This window comes from Rhineura floridana, chromosome 8, assembly GCF_030035675.1.
Source record: "Rhineura floridana isolate rRhiFlo1 chromosome 8, rRhiFlo1.hap2, whole genome shotgun sequence".
In the NCBI taxonomy this organism is placed as follows: domain Eukaryota; kingdom Metazoa; phylum Chordata; class Lepidosauria; order Squamata; family Rhineuridae; genus Rhineura; species Rhineura floridana.
Window position 1 is genome coordinate 86,450,844 of NC_084487.1, and position 23,708 is coordinate 86,474,551.

Below are 23,708 nucleotides of genomic sequence, written 5' to 3' on the forward strand. Positions count from 1 at the left end.
GAATAAACTGTACGTCTGTCTTTACCATCCACTGAAGTGAACTGGGAATCTTACAGCTGTGAGAGGTCTACATAACAGCCAATAAGTAGTGCCTAGGCTGTGATAGCAAATGTATATCACACAGCTGGCATTTGCAACATCAAGCTGTTCATACATGGTTTCCCTCTCTTTTCTCTCCTCCCCGCAATCCCTCACCTAACACTACAAGAAGTTGATATAGGCTAGTGAATGCTTCTTCTGTAATGCAAAAGCAGCCATGCAGGAACTACATTGTCACCCTGAGCTCCTTTGGGAGGAAGAGTGGGATAGATAGAAACATCTCACTAGGCTTTTTTCCTTTCATCGAATATAGTGCATACAAGTCTGTTTACTAACCTTTTAAAAAGCTTTAAGATTGCTTTAGACACTGAAACTAATGCCATCTCTTTGAAATATATTATTATTATCATTATCAACTCTCTCTGACCCCACCATTGGCAAGTGAGGCCTTGGTGATGCCATCAGTGGGAGCTGGCTGGTTGGCATTGACCAATGGCAGGACCTTTTCAGTAGCTGTTCCCCATTTGTGGAATGCCCTTCCTGATGAGGTGCATCTGTCTCCCTCGTTATTGACTTTTATGGAGGAACTTTAAAACATTCCTGTTGATCTAGGCATTTGATGATGATGACTGAAAGATACTGTTTCGGGCAACCTTTAAATCACTGATTGAAAGAATGGTTTTTAGACTGCTTTTTAAAAATGTTTTCATTATTGGTGCTTGTGATGTTCCTATATTAATGTATATATGGTAAGTGTTGTTGTTTTAGAAGATACATGGTAAGTGGAGTGAAAGAGGAGGGGGAGTGAATGGGCAGTAGAATGCGAGATGATTGGCTGAGTGTTAAAATGGCTGAATGTATAAAAGGAAGAGTGAGAGTGGAATCAGGGGGGAGAAGAGAACTGAGTGGGTTGCTTGGTGGGGTTTAGAGAGTTGTTTACCAGGAGGGAGGTGGAATTCAGATTAGTATTAAAACCATATGCTTATGTGCCTTAAGAAGAAATCTTGTTAATCTTGTTAGCTTTGTTATCTGTAATAAATACTTAATTTGGTTTACCAAAGGCCTGATCCTTGGCTGGGGTTTCACAGACCAGAAGGGAGGGTAAGGTAATGACCAAGGCTGAAGGGGAACTGTAACAAATGGTGGCAGCGGTGAAGAGAATAACAATACCAGTATTCAGAGTCTCTGGGAATACTAGTATTGGGACGTTACTGGTGGTTGCCTAGCAGGGGGATCTGTTGAGATCTGTGCTAGAGCGGGGAGAGAAACCATAAGAGAGAGCAGTCCGGACTGGTGGAGTCCCTGGTGGTGCCTAGTGACAGGCAGTAACCACGCGCAGGTAGGAACCTGACAGGGAGAGCCAGGGAAGGACGCATCACAGTGCTCACCACCCTGGGTTTCTTCAGGAAGAAAGGTGGCACATAAATTGAATGAATAAATAAATAAAAATTATTATTATTTCTCTCCTTTAGACCATGGAGACTATATTTTGGAGCCACTGTCTCTGCCGGAAAGTCCAGGTGGCGTTTCTGCTGTAGAAGGCACTCCATCTGTGCCTTGCATATTCTGTGAAGAATATTTGCCTATATCGGAACAAAACCAACTTCTGAAGCACATGATTATTGAGCACAAGCTTGTCATTGCAGACGTCAAGCTGGTTGCAGATTTTAGGAGGTATGTCATTCTGCTTGCTTAAAATTAGATAATGCAGCCTAGCAGAGAAGATGTCCACAAGACTAGAACATGGCATTGTGTTGGTATAAACTGACAGGCAAAACAAAGGAGAAGGTCCCTAATTATGCAAAAGAAAACAGACAAGTTCAGAGGCACCCCAAAACCAATGAAAATAGTCTAAAAAATGTGTGTGTGATTTCTAAATTCCTCGAATTGTTTGATGAGATCTCCTGATTTCTACTTTATCAGAATACATATGGAGAATATAATGTAAATGACAGCTGTAGTCCCTCTCTTTTAGATAATGCAACCTGGCACAGAAAGTGTCCATGAAACTAGAACATGGTATTATGTTGGTATATACTGAGAACCAAGAGATTAGAAGCGTAGTTAACAATTTTTAAAACCCTGTATATTCAGAGAGGGACAGTGGACACAGTAGCAGTGTCAATATAAACCTAATGGCCCAGTTCTTAATGAGGGATAGAGTTGCAATGGAGTTCATACTATAGGTCATGTGCAGGTTCAGGTTTTGGTGGGCCAGTGCCAAGGAATCACTTTATGGGCACAAAAGACAAGCTTGCTAGACATTAATATGAGGAACAGGACTGTGCATGAGAGAGCTGGGCCCAGGGACTGTAGAAGCAAGGCTAGAACATTCCAGACTAGTGAATGTATATGTGCTAAGGCAGCCTTTCCCAACTACTGGACCACCAGATGTTGTTGGACCACAACTCCCATCAGCCTCAGCCAGCATTGCCAATGGTCAGGAAAGATGGGAGTTGTGGTCCAACAACATCTGGTGGCCCACTAGTTGTCCTCGCAGGAAAAAATAGAGTTCAAGCACTTATATTTAATCTTCCAAATCAGTTTCTTCTTCTTTCAAATTTGTCTGAACTATCTCTTTGGGCTGATTTCATGCATGTGTGGATCACTTTCTTCATGATGGTGGAAATTCAGGCAGTAAAATCTTCTGCTAGAGAGAAGCGGATGGTGAACCCACTTCTGGAATGTCATTTTCATTGTCTTCCCAAGTTCCCCATGATACACTCCAGGTCCTGATAACCCTCACAGCTGAACTTCTTTCCCTTAAAAAGTATTATACATTGCAGTCAACAAGTGATGGTCATGCTTGTGTGAACGTGCCCTTCTGGAGATATGTTGGCCACCATGCTAATTGCACTGTGGACTAAAGTTCCAGAAGAAGTTGCTGGGAATTGCAACAGCAAGAATGGGGAACCTGTGGTCCTCCAGATGTTCTTGGACTACAATTCCCATAATCTCTGACCATTAGTTATGCTGATTGGGACTGGAGAGCCACACATTCCCCTTCCCTGATATGTTAAATAATCCAATATATCTGTTCCTCAGCAGTATGTACTTTTGTAAGCTGTGCTTGTTTTCTCTAATTTACAAGCCTTATTCAAAACATTAAATGTTGTTGCTTAGCAGTTTCATATAGTATGCACTCCAGTCTGTTTGTATGTATTTATTTTGTCACTGTCTTCTTTCCATTCTGGTATCTGAAAAGCTGCTATGCACATCTGACTTCCGATGGCAAAGATTAAGGTCTTTTCTGAACTAGGTGTTTGTTGTGCATGTATCATTGTGTCAGATTTGAGGCATCTGATACACATCAGAAATGTATGGGACTCATTTTGCCACCATAAATGTGGCTGAAAGTAAATGGTTCGAAGAAGATACATTTTCAGTTCTTTTACTACAAAAATGTGTGTTGGCTGAAACACATAGGCCACTTGTGAGTGAAACTTACTGGCCACCTGGGCCCATGCCAGAATCAAGGGTTTTATTTTTTTCCTCTTAATATGAGATTGTCCTGATTTACTATCATCCAAGAGTCCTATTTTAGCAAGAGACTAAAGGTGACCTATAAAAAAATGCTGCCCACATACCAAAATCCAGGTAAATTACCCCAGTCTGATTTATCACACCTGGATACTATAGGAAAAGAAGGCACATTAGACAAGGCAAAGAATAGACCACATGAAGCAACTGTGTTACAACCAATACAAACCAAATGCACACCAACTGTAACTGGATAGTCTGCGTTGAAGATAGGGCTCAAGTTCAAATCTGGATTATTATTGGCAATAGTAAGAATTCCCGCCCTGGAAGTTGGTGCATTCTATGCTAAGTAGGAACAAAATCAAAATTATGAGGCAAGATGAGTTGTATAAATAATGAAACTGATTGAATGTGGCAAACATGTAAGAGAATCGATTATAAAGCCATGACAGGGTGAATGGTGATGTTGTTGACGGATATGCAGAGGATCAAGGAGATGAAACCTTTGGGAGAAAAATAAGTAGCACAGTCTTAGACATGTTGAGTTTGAGATGGTGATGAGAATCCAGATATCGGACAGATAGATAGGGATGCAGGATTGGATGGAAGAAGAGAATAGGAATAGGGTGTTATCAGCAAGCATATATGTCAGGAGTAGGAACCTTTGGCCCATGGACTTAACTAGACCTGGCGTACATCCCAATTTGACCTGCAAGGTCATTTCCCCAAAATCATGCCTTCTTGATGTCATATGTTACTTCATTTTATGAGATTGTGTAATTTTATTGTATTTTTTGATGTTCACCGCCCAGAGAGCTATTGCTAGTCGGGCGGTATATAAGTTTAATAAATAAATAAATAAATAATATTATGTGACTTGGTAGAGACACAGCAGTCAATGAACAATCAGGAGTGCACTGTAATGCAAAACTTTCTTGGCAGGGGAGGCTTGCAAGGCCAGATTAAGGTGGTTGGGGGCCCTGGTGCAGTTTTCAAAATAGGGCCCCTGCTTTCCCTCAACAAATAAGGCACTACAAAATAAGTACACTAAAGACTAACAAATTTATAATGGCACAGGCTTTTGTGGACTAACAAAAAGACTCTGAGTATGTGCAGTTTCACATTTTAAACTTGCTTAACTAATGATTGGTTTTGCTTAGAGTTTGAAGTTGGTGCTGATTAGCTGATCAGCGTTGACATCAAATCATGCTTGGATCTTCCTTTGGGGCATAGCTTGAATTCAAACCACAATACAAAGAAAAAATGGGTTGCCTGACATCCCACCTGTCAAAGTGGACCCCTGGGGATGAGGGAACCCAGGTTCCAGCCCACCTGCTGGAAAAGGCTCCTTTCCCCTCATATAAGTGAAACTGGCAGCATTTAAACAACAATAAACCATAATTTGTTTTAACCATGGTTTGTTGAACAAGCCAGAATCTGGCTTGCAGATAAAAATACAAACATGTGTTGCTTTCCTCCACCACCTCTGCAAATACACTGCTGTACTCCCAAATACTGTCATGGTGGTTGAAGACTGGCACAGCCTCACCATGTCATCCATTCTCCTACAGTTGGCCTGCTGCTAAAATGGGCAGTGCACATTTGCTCAATTTCTTTGAAATGCCCCATAGAGGCTTGCAGCCATTATTTCTTAACCCTTCCCTCCTGAACAAATACATCTCTTGCTGCAAGTGTTCTGCCTGCAGAACTGTGGACTTTTTATGAAATTTCCTAGCAGTCTAAAAAGGTGACTGATCAAAGACAGAAGGATTTGTGACACTTCTCAGTTGGATTCTCAACCACACAGCATCAGCTGTGAGGGACTCCAGACAACTTTTGTCTTGAGTGATACCCAGCAGACCCAGACAGCTGTTATTTCATTTCTGTTGCTAGAAAGAACCTCTGACATGCAAATCAGCACCCACAACTCATGAAAAGTGAGCTCTTTCCATGGACAGTACAAGCATCAGCAACTGAATTGTACCTGAAAACAATTGGAATCTGAACCCAGCTCTCTGAGAACCACTCTCTGACTGCTACCCCTGTTTTTCCTCAAAACCTGAACCTACTATTGCAATGAAGATACACGCTTTGGCTCATTAAAGGACTTGGCTGATGTGCACAGAGAACAGATGAAAGCAATAACCTTCTGTTAAGACTGTAACAGGAACCTAAAAGTCTCTGCCAGAAACAGGACAGCATAGTACTAACAAGCTTCTTTTTGCTGCTTGAAGGGTGTGTGTATATATGCATGCACACACTTGTATCTGACTGTTGGCCCTCTAGTGTTCAAGTTCTCTAACTAATTGCTTTCCATGGCTGTGTTGCATTTCATCCCATCCCACTAGGATTGTTTCCTTTTCTTGCCAAATTGTGGCTCTAGTGTACACAAATCTAGAAGTTTGCTTCTTTCATGGGAATGCCATATGGTAGCACATGGTATGAGGTCACAAGGCTGACTCAGACTGAGCTTCTTGATATTTGCTTCGTTGAAACAACATATTTTGCTGTCAAGTTGGATAATTAAACTGCTAAGTAGTTTAACATTCATGCAGGATACATTTTTCTAGAGTCTAATGACCAATCATGCACAAAGCATCCATTTGCCTCAGTAAGTATTGAGTTTTAAAGCAAAGTAATAAGATGAAAAGAATCTCGGGCAAATAAAATTCTAAAAAAAAGAGTGAGCTTATTCAGGAGCATAAGCTTGCCATGTTTAAAAATCAAATTCTAGTCATTGTGTCTGGTTTCTTCATATGTCTGAAATTGCTTAGTAATGGATTTCCAGTTTCCAACTTATCTGTGCTGGGAAGATTGTTCTGGCTAGATAGAAATCTTGTCTCATTTGAAAAATGATCTCTACAGAAGACCGGTAATAATGAGTGGCTCAAGTATCCAAATGTTGCAATATGAATTGCATATTGAGAGTATAGTGAAATGAACAACAGTTTGGGAAATGTTTTGTAACATAGCTCCCTGCGTTTTGCTTCCGCCTTTAAAGATATGCATTGTACTGGAAGAGAAGATTCGTAGAGCAGCCCATTACAGACTTCTGTTGTGTAATAAGAACAAATTCTGAAGCATCTTTAGGTAAGTGCGTTTAGTAATGTAGACTGCATAGGCTGGGTATGCAAAATTCCCCACTGCTGTCATCAGGCCACCAAATTGGTGATATGCTTTTTACTGAACTGTGCCACATGCTGAACTGTCAAATAACCAAGTAACTGCTATAAGATACAATCAGTTCAACAGCCTTCCTAATGGCCTAGCACCAGGTATTTGTTTTAAAAAATAAAGATGTGTAGAAAAAAACTAGGCAGTTGTAGATCCTTATTCAACCATTAGGAAATGGAGAGCCTTAAGAAATGGAGGCATAAAAAGGCTTTGATTTGAGCTATTCTAGACTGATGCTGGTACTTATACTTGTCTGTGTGGCGGATTGGGATGGAAAGACCAGTTCAGCCTGTTCTGACTGCATAGAGTGAAGTCCAAAGTCAGTGTGCAAATTGTGTGTTTTCTTTTCTTTTGGAGGACTCTTCCCATACCAGGCAAGCGAGGCATTTGTGTCCTTAATGGTGAAATATAGACTGCATTTGGATGTCACACCATGGGTTGTGAAGCTGGCTTGTTTCAGCAAACCATAGCTAAAATTAGCACAGTTGAGGATTTGAATATAATGCTGAACTGTGGTTAATCAAAAATAGAAAGGAAAGCATCATATTTCCTCATGGAGGAACAATTGCTAAGGGTGTTTATTGAACAATGGTTTATTGTGACATCTGAATGCAGCCAGAAAATATAGATGCTTCTGCAGTAAGAGACCTGGGCCCGTTTATGGGATTTTATGGAGCAAGAATAATGGATTTGCTTCTAGCTGTTTTAATGTCAATGTGAAATGTAAATTTCCAAACAGCCCTCTTAAAAAGTACACTTGTTTTAAATGAATATAAGTAGTGTATGTGTCTATTATATTGAGCTCTTTAATATATGTACCTAAGTGTTCCCTTGACATTTGATCTGTAATCTTCTAACAGAGGAACAGGACAGTTACTTTCTCTTATGTGATGCTTTACCTGAAGACAGAATATTAAGAGAGAAACTTCAGCAACAAAGACTGGTAAGGTAGTGCTTAATGTGACCATCCTGAAGCACTGTACATATAAATGAGGATTCAATTTAATTTATTTCACAGATTTCCTCTTTCAATAATAACCACTCCTAAACAGTTTCTTGTTTTATGATTATATTTTTTATATAATTATATATTTGATTGTTGGACACTCCCCCTCCAGGATCTTACAGCAAAGGGTAGGTAAGAAATCTAATAATTAAATTAAAAATAAGTTCCAGTGAGCTCATTAGGGCTTGCTTCTTTAAAAGTATGCTGAAAATTACAGGCTGCAGTTTTACATACAAAGTATATGTTTTATGTTTGTCCACAATAGTAAAAGAAAACCATCTGGGATTCCAGTCTCACCTTAGCAATAGGGTCACTGGGTAGTCTAAGGATTTATCTCTTAATCTCTGGTCTTCCTTCAAAATCGGAATTGAGCATTCCGAAAGGTAGCTGAAGCTGCTTATCAACAGTGGCTCCTTATAACAGAGCTATTGGACATCAGAAGATGCAAAACAAATAGAAACTCCTTGAAGGATGGGGAGGGAAGGGTTAGATAAAGCTTGAGAAAGAAGTCCTTCTGCTCCCTTTGAACTGATTCACACATGCATATAGCTCTCTGAGTTTCTTAGCACTTGATATCTTAGCACTTAATGACTTACAACTGAGATGGTGGGCAGTATTCATTGAGCCTTCAAAAGGAGGCTTTTAAAATCTTCCTGTGAATTTTGCACTTATATAGCCTTAAAATGGCACTGCTGAGGCGATAGCATCTTGCTTCTCGTGTGTTCTTTCACCCATACAAGTCCACCACTTTTTGCAGCCCCTGAGAACTAGGCGTACATATGTAAACTCAGCTTGCATTATAGTTCTAGCAAGTTTTCCAGTTTCCTGAAATGAAAACTGGCTTCCAGAACAATTCAGTCTTAAAGCAGGTATGGGGGGAGTAGCCAATATGGTATTTTCCAGATGTTGTGGACTTCAGCACCTGTCATCCTTGAACATTGCCAATGCTGGCTGGGGCTGAGGGACACTGTAGTCCAAAACATCTGGATGGCACTACATTGGCTACCCCTGCCTTACAGGGAATAAAAGGCTGAAAAAAGAAGGGCAGAATCATGGAGAAGAGAACAAAAGCTGTAGCAGCATGAACTTGCTTTAATTACCTACCTGTTCTTTTACCAAGCTGCTTACAGGTGTGTTAGGGTAAACCAATAGGAGAGATCTTCAAAGGGAATGATATGCTCAGTTTCATGACCCTGGGCCACAAAGCCACTGGGTTTTTCCCCCCAATGTAGAATGCATTATTGTTTATTTCTTCAGCATTTTCATTCTTGAGTGTTTTACAGTTCTTATCACATTAATCTCCTCTGTGGTTAGAAGAAACCTAACTATCTCGACAGCTCCGGTTTCCCCACTCTAGGTCTTCTCCCATTACTTGTGTAAAATATAAATAATTTCTTAGTTCAGTCTCTCTTGTGGAAAGGATACACCTAGACACTCTCACTCAGTTGTCTTGCTTGAAGCAATATGCAGCTTCATACTATGAGAACTCAGTAGTAAAATGCAGCTTTTATTTAAATTAGATAAGAAAATCCCCAGAAATAGATTCAAAATTGCTTTAAAAAAAGCTCTGGGAGACCTATTGGGAATATTTTGTAAAATGCATTGCTTTGGTTTAAGCCTATATTATATAAAATATAATATAAAAATTGTTGTTCCTTTATTCACATGGATGCACCTATTCCTCAAAGAGCCACTGAGAAATCATATTGAGTTATCAAGGGGACAAAATGTTGTATTATGCAGACTGAGTCCATCTATCCATATGTCATCCAGGGCATCACGGGGTGGGGAGGGGGTGGAAATACATTTTCCCCAGTTTGCATTTAAACTTTCAAGTCTTTTTCTGTTTTGCCTGTTGTTCCTTCATGCTGTGGGAATATTTGAACCTAATAATTGGAGAAAAGGTCATATTTTCAAAAGAATCAAGTGCCTGTTTTGCTAATTAGCTAAGACAATAGAAAACCGCTGAATAATTTACAATGAAGCTATTTTTTATTTTACAAATGTGATTGCATATCTTGGTGTTTGTTCCTATACAATAGAGAGAGATTCTGGAGCAGCAACAGCAAGAGAGATATGACACAGACTTTCATGGTTCATGCATGTTCTGTGATAAAGAATTTACTGGTAACAGGTTAGCAATGAACTTTTAAACATTTGACATGTGTTTTCATCCCTGCACACATCCTGATCCTATTCATATGGGGGAAGTGGAAATGTCACTATAACTGAGTGTGCTGATGTGACTATAGCAGATTATATACCTGGTAAAATATTAGAATTGCCTATAGATGACCAAGCATGAAAAAGCACTGGAAGAGCAAACCAAAGAGTCTGTGTAGTCCAAGATCCTATTTCATGCATGAGTCAGTGAAATGCTTCTGAGAAGCCCACAATCCGAGCATAAAAGAAACTGCTCTTCTCCAGCAGCTACTTAGGACAGTGATGAGGAATGTATGTCCCTCCAGATGCTACTGCACTACAACTCCCATCATCCCTGACGATTGGCCATGCTGACTGAAGATGATGGGAGTTGCAGTCTAAGAATATTGGGACAGGGGGAACAGGTTCCCCACCACTGAGCTAATACATACTGCCTCTGAGCAGGGCCAGTTCCAAAGGGCGGCCAGGTGGGGCACTGGCCCGAGGGCCCCAGAGCTACAGGTGCCCCTGAGGGGCCCTCTGCTCCCCTTCTGCGATCCACGATCTGCCCGAGCCGCCCACCATCCCCCTGCTTCACCTTCCTTTCTCTCTGTTGTTTTTTGCAGTGTGTGCAGGGTTGCCATCAATAAAGATGGCTGCCGAGGTTTCTGTAAGGAGCAGAAGCCTCTGCCGCCATCTTAATTGATGGTAGCAATGCGCATGCTGTGTGCCATCAACCAAGATGGCGGCAGAGGCTTCAGCCCCTTACGGAAACCTTGACCGCCATCTTTATTGATGGCAACCCTGTGCACGCAGCCTCAAAAAGCATCAGAGAAAGGTAGGTGAAGTGGGGGGATGGTGGGCGGCTCAGAAGCTCCTGTCTGGCAATCTGTGGCGTGGCTCCTGCCGCAGATCACAGAAGGGGATGGGGCAGGCTGATGCCCAAGGGCCCCGGCATGCCTGGAGCCAGCCCTGCCTCTGAGCATGGGTGTTCCATTTAGCCATCATAGCTAATAGCTATTGATAGATCTATTGTCCATGACTTTGTCTAATCCTCCTTTTAAAGCCATCTAAGCCAGTGGCCAATACCACATCTTATGCAGTGAAATCTATAAATGAAGTGTGAAGGAGTTTCTTTTGTCTATCTTGAATCAATGTCATTGGGTGACCTAAATTCTAGTATTAGGAAGGACCTAATTCCCAGTCTGACAAATCATGATTGTTGGACCAGGATTTTTATGCCTGAATAAGTTTGTTAATTAGTGGATTACAGTGGCCTGGTTTGCATAACACTTTAAATAACACTTAAGCTAACTATGGTTTAAAGGTGAATGTGCAGCATGCTAGTGCACTGGGCTAAAAACTTGAATATTTTGTTCCTCCCCCCACTGCTACCACATTCTCAGGAGCTGAGCCATGGTTTGACTTGGCATTACATCAGAAGCCAGGCTTGTGGCTTGTCTTTCTCGAAATAAAGCACAAGCAGTAACCAAGATTTGTTCCTGGCTTATCGCTTATGACAAGAAGTCTGGATTTCAGTGCAACATTAAGCCAAGCTATGCTTAGTTGCCAACAGCATAGCAACAGCAGAAGCCAGAGAGGAGCAAAATGCCCATTATTTTAGCCCAGCACACTGCACATTCACCTTTAAACCATAATTAAGCTTAACTGTGGTTTAAAGTGATCTGCAAACCAAGCCAATGATACTATGTAGCAGTGGGAATAATCCCCTCTTCTTGTTTCACATCATCTCTATTTCTCATCAGCTTTCTAGTTCTAAATGATAAAATAGACTATGCATTTTGCATGCCAAAGTTCTTTGTTTTTTAAATAAAGTGTTTTGGTTCATCTTGAGCTACTATTCAGGGGTTGCCAATGTGGTTCTCATGGGCACACGTGTCCACAGAGACCTTCCCTCCCTGCTTTGAAATTCATCTTGAAAGAAGGATTTTATTGTTGGCAATATAGTAAGTAGCAGCGTGTGCTTGGTTGTGGGCGGGGTATGGTGACATAGCAGTTTCTCCAGTTTGCAAATGTGCCCATGGGCTCAAAAGAAAAAAAGTTGCTGACCCCTGCAAGTTTATTAAAATAAATTTTTGTCCTTCTTCTCATGAAATTGTTTGCATCCCTTACTGAAACCTGAAATGATGCCCCTGGTGCGTAATTACAGTATTGATTAAAATCAGTAACTGGTTTTGGTTTTAAGTGTGCAGATGAAGTTGTGAAATGCAAGTGAGACGGCAGTAAGTCTGAAGTGTAAATTTCATCCTCCATTCACACCAAAAACATACATTGCTGTTATTTATTCAGTGTTGGTTTTGTAGGGCTGGAATGCAAATTTTCTTCAGTTAAGTGTAAATAATTTGTCTAGCCACAAAAAGAAACAGTGCAGTTACTTAATTGTGGTTTTATATCATTTTAAGTGCTATTCATGCATTTCTGAGTACTGAGAGCAGCTTCAGACATATTCTTTGGGTTTTCTTCCTCTCTGCATGATGGCCTCTGCAAAGAAAAGAGGTGCACTTGCGAAGGAGGACACCATATTTATTTTTAAATTATAGCTCCTTAAATTATAGCAGCAGCCTCTTTCTTCTGCCCCCCCCCCAAAGAGCCATGTTTTGAAGCTGTCATAGAAGTATGCTGAAGGAAGGATCTAACGCTGTACCTGAATTCTTCTCTTGTAGGTCAGGCCTTCTCAATCACATGGCAAATGATCATGCATTCAATATTGGGCTGCCTGATAACATTGTAAAGTGTAAGGAGTTTTTGGAACTTCTACAGAAGAAACTTGACAGGTACACTACACAGATTACTGTATTTGGACTGCTTTGCTGCCAGCTTCAGAAATAAGATTTATAACATGCCTAGTCTAGCCTGCTAGATCTCCATAGAGAAGAGGACTCTTTTTGTTTTTTGTCACAGAGTAGTTAAACGAAGAGGGCAGCTCAAGGGAACCAAGAAGAAAAGAGACATGAACGGGGGGGGGAGGGAGGTTGAACTCTGAAGAGATGAAATGGTGAAGGGGACAGACAAGGCTGCCTTCTCATCTTTATCCTGGTTGTATCCAGCCAAGGGCCTGAAAATAGCTACAGGTGAGACAGATATTTTGAGGCCTCATTTCTATCCTGAGGGAAGTAGTACAAGGAGCTACTCAGTGTATCTGTCTGTAACATTTTTGTTTTCTCTTCTAAACTGTGTACATATTCACATTCCTGTCTTCTGTTCACCTGTTCTTCTCTTGGTTAAACAAATCCACCATGTATACTGTACATGAGAGGTCAAACTGTAAGGCACATCTCTGGGATTTGAGTCTAAAGGTAAAGGTGTCCCCGCACTTATAGTGCGAGTCGTTTCCGACTCTAAGGGCGACGTCTTGCGACGTTTACAAGGCAGACCGTATATATGGGGTGGGATTGCCAGTTCCTTCCCCGGCCTTTCTTTACCCCGCAGCATATGCCAGGTACTCATTTTACCAACCACGGATGGATGGAAGGCTGAGTGGACCTCCACCCCTTTTACTGGAGATTCGACTTCCTCCTTCCGTTGGAATCGAACTCCAGCTGTGAGCAGAGCTTCGGCTGCTTTACCACTGCTTACCACTCTGTGCCACGGAGGAGTCTAGATCTATTATATCTTCTGGGATGGTGTATTGTTTTCTTATTGTTTCACCCACAGCTTTGGGGAAATGTGGAGAGAGGAAGGGAGGTCAAGTCTGCCCTCCTGGACTCCCCCCTGTCCTCTATAGGGCGATCTGCCATCAGCTGGGAAGGATTTGAGGAAGAGAGAGAGGCAGGTGAGGATCCCCTCAGAGCCTGCCCAAGCTGGACTTCCCCCCCTTCCCACCACGGGGCCATTCTAGCACCAACAGCCCTGTGGAAAGGAGTCTTCTGACATTTTATATCTTGATATTGTGGTTGTGTTGTTTTTTTAAAGTAGTTTAATGTTTCTTGTAAGGTGCCCTGGAAGGATTTGTATCGTGAAAGGCTGGATATAATTTGTAATAAGCTAGTGGGCAAAATGCTAGCATAGCCCTTACTTCTTCTGTTTTTTAACATGAACCCGCATTTCTCTTGCCACAGGAAATTTGCTTGGTAAATATAACTTGTTACGCATAGCTGAAAGATCATCTTACTCCTTATATACCCAACTGATCACTGCAGGTGACGGCCTCCTGCAGACACCATCTTATCAGGAGGTCTGTTTTGCACAACATAAGAAGCAGACCTTTAGTGTTGTGGCACCTACCCTGTGGAATTCCCTCCCCTTAAATATTAAACAGGTGCCATCTCTGTTACCTTTTCGGTGCCTACTGAAGACCTTCCTCTTTCAACAAGCCTTTTAAGTAGAGATCTTATCCCAGTCTGCATTTGCATTCAAATTGCTTTTTAAGAGGTTTTTAAAGCTGTTTTGTAATGATGTTTTAAAGATGTTTTGTTTAAAACATATTAAAAGTCTTTTGTTTTTAAGATGTTTTAAAGTGCTTTTAGTATTTTTTGTTAGCTGCCCCGGGCTCCTTCTGGGGGGGATATAAATTATTATTGTTGTTATTGTTGTTGTTGTTATTATTATTGTTGTTGTTGTTATCATTATTGTTATTGTTATTACAGGAGGGGTGGTTTGTGACATGTGATGTCATTTTGGTGGGGAGCCCCTCCCATACAGCCTCGCCATTCTGTTTCCAACACCCCAAACCATGGGACTATACATATTCTCACCCATTGCCGCACACTGAAGGCAAATTTCAACAATTGATTAGGAGGAGCTGTTTCCTCAGGATCTCCATACAATACATTTGGAAGATTATGTTAGGGACTGTAATTGCAGTACATAAGAAGAGCCCTGCTGGACCCATCTAGTCCAGCATTCTGTTCTCACAGTGGCCTAACAGAAAAAAATTATTTTAAAGACCTGTTTGCAATATAGGGTCCCCATTTGAAAGCATTCTTAGTTGCAGCTTATTGATTGTGAAAGTATTTCTTGAATGCTGTTCCTAACCATTAGTCAGAATAGAAAAGGCTACTGCCTGAAGAGTGTGCCTTGTGTATCTAAATGATTGCCTGTTCTTTCATTGACTAATGTCAAGGAAGAGTAAAGGCCATTGGTTTACCATAATTAACACAAATCTCTGCACTATATTTCCATAGTGCTTCATTTTTAAAAACCATTTGTGCTGGCATCCCGATACTACCACTACAGTAGTGATCACTGGTAAGCCGCTATGAATGAGGTTGTGGGATAGCAGGCAATCCCTTCTTTCCAAGAAATGTGTGATGGTCATAATTCATTTGTATGCCGGTCGTATGTCAAAACATTTTCCAGAAACATAAAAGTGCAATGCTTATTGCATTCATTAAAAAAAATGGAGTTTGAAATGAAATCAATAGTAAGAAGTAGCTCAGTTATCTTAGAATTGTATTTGTGAAAAAAGAGTTCAATGTATAGGTACTTCAAGATTAAGAAGCAACTGATGACTCAATTTGTAGAAAATGGATTTTTAAGAGCTTATAAAGGGAGTCTGGGAATTGAATAAATAAGATAGAAGGTTGTATGCCAATTTTGTAGATGAATTAACAGTAAAAGTTGGAGATGGTTTCTAAATCCCATCTCTGGCCAGTCTGGGCACCTAAAGGCAGAAAATGCATATGTAAGGGGAGTGTACTAGTGAGAGAGAGCAGTACTTTTGCTTGCCAATGCAATATGCTAGTAATGGTTTGCAAATGCAGTGTAGTTAGATAGATCTGTGAATCTTGCAGCCCCACAAAAGTTCTTAGTGACTCATTCTGGGACAATAGAATCAGATTTATGGGAGGATCTATTCAACTGGCGTTATAGTAATGCCAAACAGTCACTCTGTCCAAATCTATCTATAATATGACTTGCTGAGGTTCTTCCACACTGTAACACCCTTACAATAAGTAGGCTTTTTAATAGTACTTTTTACACATTGTCAGCCCATTTTTTTCTATGTTGAAGGCCATTTCTATCCATTACAAAATGATGGCAGAAGCTAAAGCTCAGTAGTTCTGCCTGTTGAGCTTGCAGTGGTTTTATGCTTTGAAATAAGGTATTTTTTTTAAACCCACATATATTCCTTCCTTGGTTTTTTTTTAAATGTTCATTGGCTAATCTGTGCTAGGCTGATACAAAACCTTCTTGCAGAACTCATTTTCTCCAGTGTCCAATACTGTACAAGGATACAATACAGAAAAGTGTTTACAGTTAGTGTGGACATGTAAAACAAATGGTTCAGTAAATCCAATAAATCAACAGTCCCATAAATTCTTCAAGGCCGAACAACAAATAATAAAGAAAATACTTGAGTTTACATATTTACACTACACCCACTGGGTTGTGGTGTTATTGTTCCTCTTGTGTCAGCACAGAGGTGGGAAACCTTTTTTCTCTGGCGAGCCTACTCTTCACGGTCCAGCTTTGACAGATGGGTGGGGTTGCCCACCTGTTAATCAACTTATGTCAGGTGATAAGCCTCTTCAAAGTCATACTCCCAGCTTGCTCCAGGATCATGTTTCCACTGAAACTCCTGCTAAGGTTTTTTTTCCCCACTCCATTTTAGCAGCAGTTTTGGTGCAAATCCCTTTGTGCTCGCCTAATTCACCATATGCTTCTGAAAAAATTTAATTGAGCTTGTTGGGTTTTTTCTTTCTTGATAATTAATTCTCTGATTTTAAAATATCAACATTGCTAGATCTGTTATGTTTTCTCAAAGTAAACTTCTTTCATTGAAGCAACTGGCTGGTTACTGCAGTATTCCCTCAGCACCATCTTGTAATCATATATATATTTAATCTTAGCTTGCAGTGTTTGTACTGTGAAAAAACCTTTCGAGATAAGAACACGCTCAAAGATCACATGAGAAAGAAGCAGCATCGCAGAATCAATGCCAAAAACAGAGAATACGACAGATTTTATATTATTAATTATCTGGTAAGATGGTGTATATACAGCTAGTAACTGACTGACAGTGCAATTGTATATGTCTTCTCAAAAATAAGACAGAGTTTAATGAGACTGCCTAGTAAGTGTTTAGGATTGTAGTCTGCAAACAGTATACATGATGCAATCAAGCTTAATCACTTTTAAGTCTCATCAGATTAAATGAGCAGTTAAGTATGTGCTGAATTGTCACCAGTTATAAATCAAAGGGACACAACTCCTTTTTAACTTTACCTGGATTGTGTCCTTATTTTAAGACTAGATAATGTTGAAAGAGCATTCACATAAAAATGAGGGGCTCTTCAGAAGTTGGATCCTATACCGATCACCTATCAAATTTGATGAACAAGGCATGGGAAAAGACAGGAACCTCTGCTTTAATCCCCCTTCCCCCAAATCTTGGCTCCTTTCCACCTGCCCTTTTTAGCAGTGAGACGGGTTCCCCAAGTCCTGATCTTCCATAGCTATTCCAGCAACAGCTTCCAGGATGGGCAAGGTCGTTGGGTATCCCAAAGGATGCAGTCATCACTGCTCAGTTGAATAAGGGGGTGGACTGATTTGTTCTTGCCCCTTTGCTTTTTAACTAAAGAGCAGCAACTCCAAAAACCCTCATTAGAAAAGGCAAGGTTGCTCTTCCTTGTTCTTTGGCTATGTTCAACAAGCTTGAGTGATGAAACAGCACTGATGGCATTTCTGTGTGGCCAAGAAACAGATGTGCCATCCTAACTTTGTCTGTTGATAGTATTGTGGGTTGTAACTAGCCTTCACTTGAGTTATTACTGGGTTATGGAATAAGTACTTAAATGTCCAGCAGTAGGTATACTTGAAGTAGGCCCACTGAAATAAATTGTCTTTAATTCAATGGGTCTCCTTTGAGTCAGACATTGGCTGTTGCCCTAAATAGTCAGTTTTGCGAAACCAACAGTATAGGTTAAGACAGACTTAGTAGTTTTTATTACATTTCTATCTGGCCCTTCCTCCTAAAGGAGACAGGGTGGTAAACAACAAAGTAGCAAAACAGTATGATTAAAAATAAAATCAAAAGGTATTGAAAACATTTGACAGCGTTAAGATCTAAAAACTTAATGTTAAAACCATTAAGAACATTTAAAAACAGTCACATACCTTTACAAGCAAATGATTAAAGTTGCCAGGGACAGTTTCTTTCAGTTGTCAAATGACTGGGTGAACAGGAATGTTTTTGAATTCCTCCTAGATGTTAATAATATGGGAGCACACTCCTCAGCTGGAGGGTTTTCCACAAATGAGGAACTGTGACCAAGAAGGCCCTGTCATGGGCCAACATCAATCAGGCAGCACCAGCAAGGCCTCCCTTACCAATGATAGGATCCACAAGGTTTGAAATTAGAGGAGGCCTTTTCTAGGTCCTTGACTCCCAAGTAATTCAGAATTCTGTACACTAGTATCAGCACTTTGAATTGGGCCCAGAAGCTCACTGACAATGCTTTCAGGACCAGTGACACATGGTCCAGTTGGGCTGCCCCATTCACCAAGCTAGGAGCTACATTACTGTTTAGTCTTTATTTTAATATGGGAAACCAGCACACAATCGGGTATATGTAAACACTTAATAAGGCTCATTTGTAAGCTTAATGAGGCTCATTTGTAAGCTTGCATGTACACACACATTGTTATATAATCCTTTGAAATACGTTCTACTCAGCAACTTTCAGGACTGAGCTTGACCAATTTGTACTGAAGAGTAGAAAGCAAGTTTGACAAGTTTTCATCAGAGCTAAATGAAATCAATGCTACTGGTTTCATGTCATTTTGCAATGTTGTGGACATACTTGATCTTTTTCTTTTTTAGGCTTCATGCTTTAAAGATTGCCTATATAAACATTTTAAATGACCGTTTGGATGCAATTTATATATATCATAATGACACCGTAAGAGGTGCTGACGGCTAACTCATAGCTACCTAAATCCCTTCCCTTAGGAATTTGATATTTTACTTTTCACCTAAAACTGGCTGCCATTTTGGTGTGGATAAGTAGGCCTGACTCTAAATAATATGTGTTGCTTGGGCTACTAGAACAATAGTTAAATACTGCAGAGCTACTATGAATGAAAAGTAGCATGAGGCTAAAGGGAAAAAATACACTTTTGCAACCATATAGCAGGATTTCATTGTTTTCATGAATAATGTTCAACATGGTTGTTCTCCAATGGCACACATACATCTTTGGGCTTCATAGCTGGGATGCAGCAGGGAATTTTGGTTTGTCTTTCCCTGTATAATAATATGGAATTAGTCTGCCTGAATGTTTTATAATACTATATGAGTACAGTTGTTTACCCAATAAGCCATTTTTCTTTGGGGGACAGGGGTGGCTAAAAATTCTGTTTGTTTAGTTGATGTTATATGTTTTGTATCTTCAGATTGCAATGGTTATTTTAATTAAAATTATTATTATTATTATTAAATTTTATTTATACCCCGCCTTTCGGCCAAAAGCCCTCAAGGCGGCTTACAAAGAAAAATAAACACAGGTATAAAAATACAATAAAAGCAATACAATTAACAAAAATTAAATTAAATAACATTATAATAACAAATAAAATTAAATAACAAATAACATCATTATTTATACATTAATAAATAAATATATGAAAATTAATGAAATTCAGGAAAAGGGGAGTTTTAATGGGTACAACTCTTACTCCAATACCAGTGTGATTAACCAGACTTTCGTTGCTTGTACACAACTACTGAATATATAGAAACCCCGTTTCCAGTTTGAGCTAGTTCCCTCAAGATATGTTCAGACAACTCCCAGCCTTCATGACAATGTGAACCTGACTTCATCGGGGCTATATTAGTTTCCCAACCACTATTAAAATGTTCCCTTCTCTTTCATTGAATGTGGCCTTGCATATAAGAAATGACAGGTGTGTGGCCTCTATCATTCATTATTTTGCACACCCTGAAGCATTTGTAAGTCATGAACCAAGTGTTCAGTACCTTGTTTGATTTTTCCAAGAAGACATAAATGTAATGCCATTGCCTTATAGTAATGTTTTTATTGGGTAGTAAACATTGCATAAACATCGTACAAGAGTTACTGTAACAGCAGTAATAGTTCTAGCATTGGTGGTGTTCTAGAATTTAACTTAATGCAGTTATTTGTAGCTTGTTATCCTAAGGTAGTTTTCTTTGTCATAGTTCCCTGATCTGCCTTGCACTAAGACTATAAACTGCCCCTCAGACAAACACCTTAGATATGTTATCCGTCCACTGGGATGCCGGAGCAGGTCTCAGGCTTATGTACCTCCACCCACCACATGTAATAAGTACCAGAACCTACACACACAGTAGGCCCTGATTGCATCACCACATATATGCCCCACTTCATTACAGGTTATGTGCATTGGGAGAGGGAGTGCACAGCCATTGGGCTTACTCTTCTATCCCACTGCATGGATGACCTATGTTCCTATGCACATAGTGAAATGGTCCTGTTAGTAAAAAAATTTCAATCCACTCATGGAGAGCAAGAACAAGGCTTTAGACAGTTGAGTTCTATAGTCACCCTGCAATTAACTTGCTTAAACGGACAAAATTGTCATTGCTTTAAATATAGCTGAAAATTACATAAATCTGATGTTGCTTAAAATTCAGACGTTTAGCCTCTTTTAAACAGGGGGTCACTTGATATCATTATACTGTAAGTGGATAAGGAGTAGAACTCTTGTACCACCCTTTCATTTTAGCTTTTCACTAAAAATTAGCAGCTAATTTGCTGGAAGCAGCTATTTCCATAGGAGACTGCTTGGTACTCTTGAGGTGAATGTGTGTTGAGAGGGGTGTTAACTGCCTCACATTGTCTCACTATCCTGGCAATGTTAATGAGTCTGGCTGCACTTGAGGAGTTTACCCTAGAGAGCAACATCTTTCTGAATTAATTACAGGTTTTTAATTCCCTAATCTGTAATGACATCTTGTTACAGGCTATTCTCGTGAATGTATGTCTGTGTACCATTTACCTGACACCCTGTCGCAGCTTTGAAACCTCTGATAAAGGTGTAAGACTGATTTGTATGTGGGTGTTTTGTTTTTTTTTCATTTGCTATAAAATATTGCAGCCAGAACAAGGATCTCTTGCTGTAGCTATTCCGTTGTCAGGCATTCCATTTCAATCTCTCTCTCTCCCTCTCCTTATGTCTTTTTGCCCTGATATTTTCATAAGAAGCAGGGGTAAGGTCTGTTAACATAATCCATGATTGCCTCTAGAGCGTCTAGTCATAATACCTAATACTATGTTTGAAGGATCTACAGAATTCTGTGGAGTAAGGGTGAGACCCTTTAAAATAAAGCACAACTTGACTATTTCTACATTAAGCATCTAAGTAAAAATATGCTTAGCATTGGAGTAGGCCAGGTGGTATCTTACCATCATTTAAAACATTTTCCCCCTATTCCATCTCTCTCCCCCCACCTCCAACACATTGCCATAAAGGAATATAAAATAAACATGGGCCTGTCTATGACTGTACCATGTACCCAAGGCTACATCTTGACAGTCGGAATATTAACATACCAACCTAATGGTAGATCTCATGTCAGGCTATACCCTCAAACAATATTTGAGGAGACATAGATGTAATGCTCTCAGTTTGGCTGCTTTTTGGCCATCAAAATTGTTGAGTTGGGGATTTGCAGCCATTTTTAGTTTTACTTGTTTCATTAATATATTACCTGATGTATACACAACTTCTTAAGGCACAGTTGCCCTTTCATGGAGGGGAATGCAAAATTACACAAAATACAATAGCTTTAAAAATAATTTTAAAATAGTTTATGCCACCAAACCATCCTATTCAGGTTCTTGTGGCAGGCTGCAGAAAGAAGAAAAGATTCTGCAGTACATTTTCCCCCACAATAAAACATAACAATATTGGGCAGTCAATTAACATGCTAAGAGAAGGAGACAGATGCTTTCCTGGAAATGTAAGATTTTTTTTAAAAAAAATAATCCATCTTCTGATAAAGATTTAAAGAGAGCCTGTTCTGTTTCATGGAGGCTACCCTGGCCCTAAAGGGTTTCTTTAGAGATTTGGGTAGAAAGAGACCACCCATTAACCATCTGTCCCACACTGTGAATTAAGCCCCTCAGTCATAAGAACAATTCAAACGACACCATAAGAAACTACACTCTTGCTTTTGAAACTTTTTCTTGAAAATCGTATTTGGAATGGTAAAGTATCACTGTCTGACAAATACACAAAAAGTTGTTATCGTCATCATCGTAGTAGTAGTAGTTGCTGCTGGTATTATTTAGACACACGCTCTTACAGTAACATTGTCTTTTCTTTCCTCTCAGCAAACACCTTAATCTCTTTACATTAGTATTTTCAGTTCTGTCATTCAGTCATTTATCCACTTGTGTGGAATTTCATAGAATCGTAGAGCTGTCTCTTGAATGCCTCCAGTGTTGGAGAGCCCACCACCTCCCTGGATAATTGGTTCCATTGTCGTATCACTCTAACAGGAAGTTTTTCCTGATGTTCTGCTGAAATCTGGCTTCTTGTAATTTGAGCCCATTATTCTGTGTCCTGCACTCTGGGAAGACCAAGAAGAGATCCTGTCCCTCCTCTGTGTGACAACTTTTCAAGTGCTTGAAGAGTACGATCATATCTCCCCTCAGTCTTCTCTTAAGGCCAAACATGCCCAGTTATTTCAGTCTCTCCTCATAAGACTTTGTTTCCAGCCTCCTGATCATCCTCATTGCCTTCTTCTGAACCAGTTTGTCTGCATCCTTCTTAAAGTACAATGTCCAGAACTAGATGCAGTACTCAAGATGAGGCCTAACCAGTGCCGAATAGAGGGGAATTAGTATGTCATGCAAACTGGCACTCTTCCCCCCCCCCAAGGCATTATGATAGCGGCAACAATAGAAGGTATACAGAGGATTAAATTCAAGGGCTATCAAAATAGTAAACTCTTTGTTCTCCATTCCTACAGGGTTAAATTGTTTATTATCTATACTTTAGATTTTGATGTTATAGTATTGATGTGTCATTTTGTGCTATTTTGCTTATTTTGTACGTCGCCCAGAGTGACTGGTTAGCCAGCCAGATGGGCAACTAAGAAATCCAATAAATAAATAAATAATCTGAATACAGCCTAAAATAGCATTGGCAGCATTTGCCTTGTTTGGCTCATATTCAGCTTGTGATCAACAATAATTCCAAGATCCTTTTTTCATGTAATATTGCTGAACCAAGTATAACTTATAACTGCATTTAGTTTTTTTCCTAGATGTAGAACTTTGCATTTACTCCTGTTAAATTTCACTCTGTTGTTTTCAGCCCAATGCTTCAGCCAGTCAAGATCTCTTTGAATTTTTTTTCTGTTCTCCAGAGTATTTGCTGTCCCTCCCAATTTTGTATCATCTGCACATTTGATAAGCATTCCCTGTACTTCCTCATCCAAGTCATTAATAAAACTGTTGAAAAGCACTGGGCCCAGGACTAAGCCCTGTGGTACCCCGCTCATTGTCTCCCCCAGTTTAAGAAGGAACTATTGATAAGCACTCTTTGAGTATGATTCTGTAGCCAACTCCGGATCCATCTGACAGTTGTTCCATCCAGCCCACATTTAGCTAGCTTGCTAATCGTAAAATCATGGGGCACTCCAATTAAATGGGGTCAAGCATGAACATGCAGCAATATTGTGTGGTACTTTCTGTGAAGTAAATGATTGACTGGTAAAGTTCCTTTTTCTACACTGTGTCTCCCACTGCTTGTGGCATTGAATTATTCTTAGAAATCTGTATTTTTATGCAGGTGTAGATATATATAAAATATCTGACTGATTTTCATGGAATGTCAGGGTCCCCAGATATACCAGTGCTGAGAGAACCTTTTGGCATAAGCATCAAATGAACAG

General features: G+C 39.9%; 1 protein-coding gene across 2 annotated transcripts in view; it reads left to right on the forward strand.

Annotated features, from left to right (window-relative positions):
* The window catches only part of ZNF277 (zinc finger protein 277), a 50,192-nt gene that overhangs the window by 19,639 nt on the left and 6,845 nt on the right, over window positions 1-23,708 (forward strand). For both annotated transcript variants that reach the window (XM_061640012.1, XM_061640011.1), the window contains exons 2-7: window positions 1,512-1,713; window positions 6,521-6,609; window positions 7,554-7,636; window positions 9,742-9,833; window positions 12,526-12,636; window positions 16,654-16,786. In XM_061640012.1, the coding sequence (XP_061495996.1) occupies window positions 1,512-1,713; window positions 6,521-6,609; window positions 7,554-7,636; window positions 9,742-9,833; window positions 12,526-12,636; window positions 16,654-16,786 (710 nt within the window). The remainder of the gene's footprint in view (window positions 1-1,511; window positions 1,714-6,520; window positions 6,610-7,553; window positions 7,637-9,741; window positions 9,834-12,525; window positions 12,637-16,653; window positions 16,787-23,708) is intronic.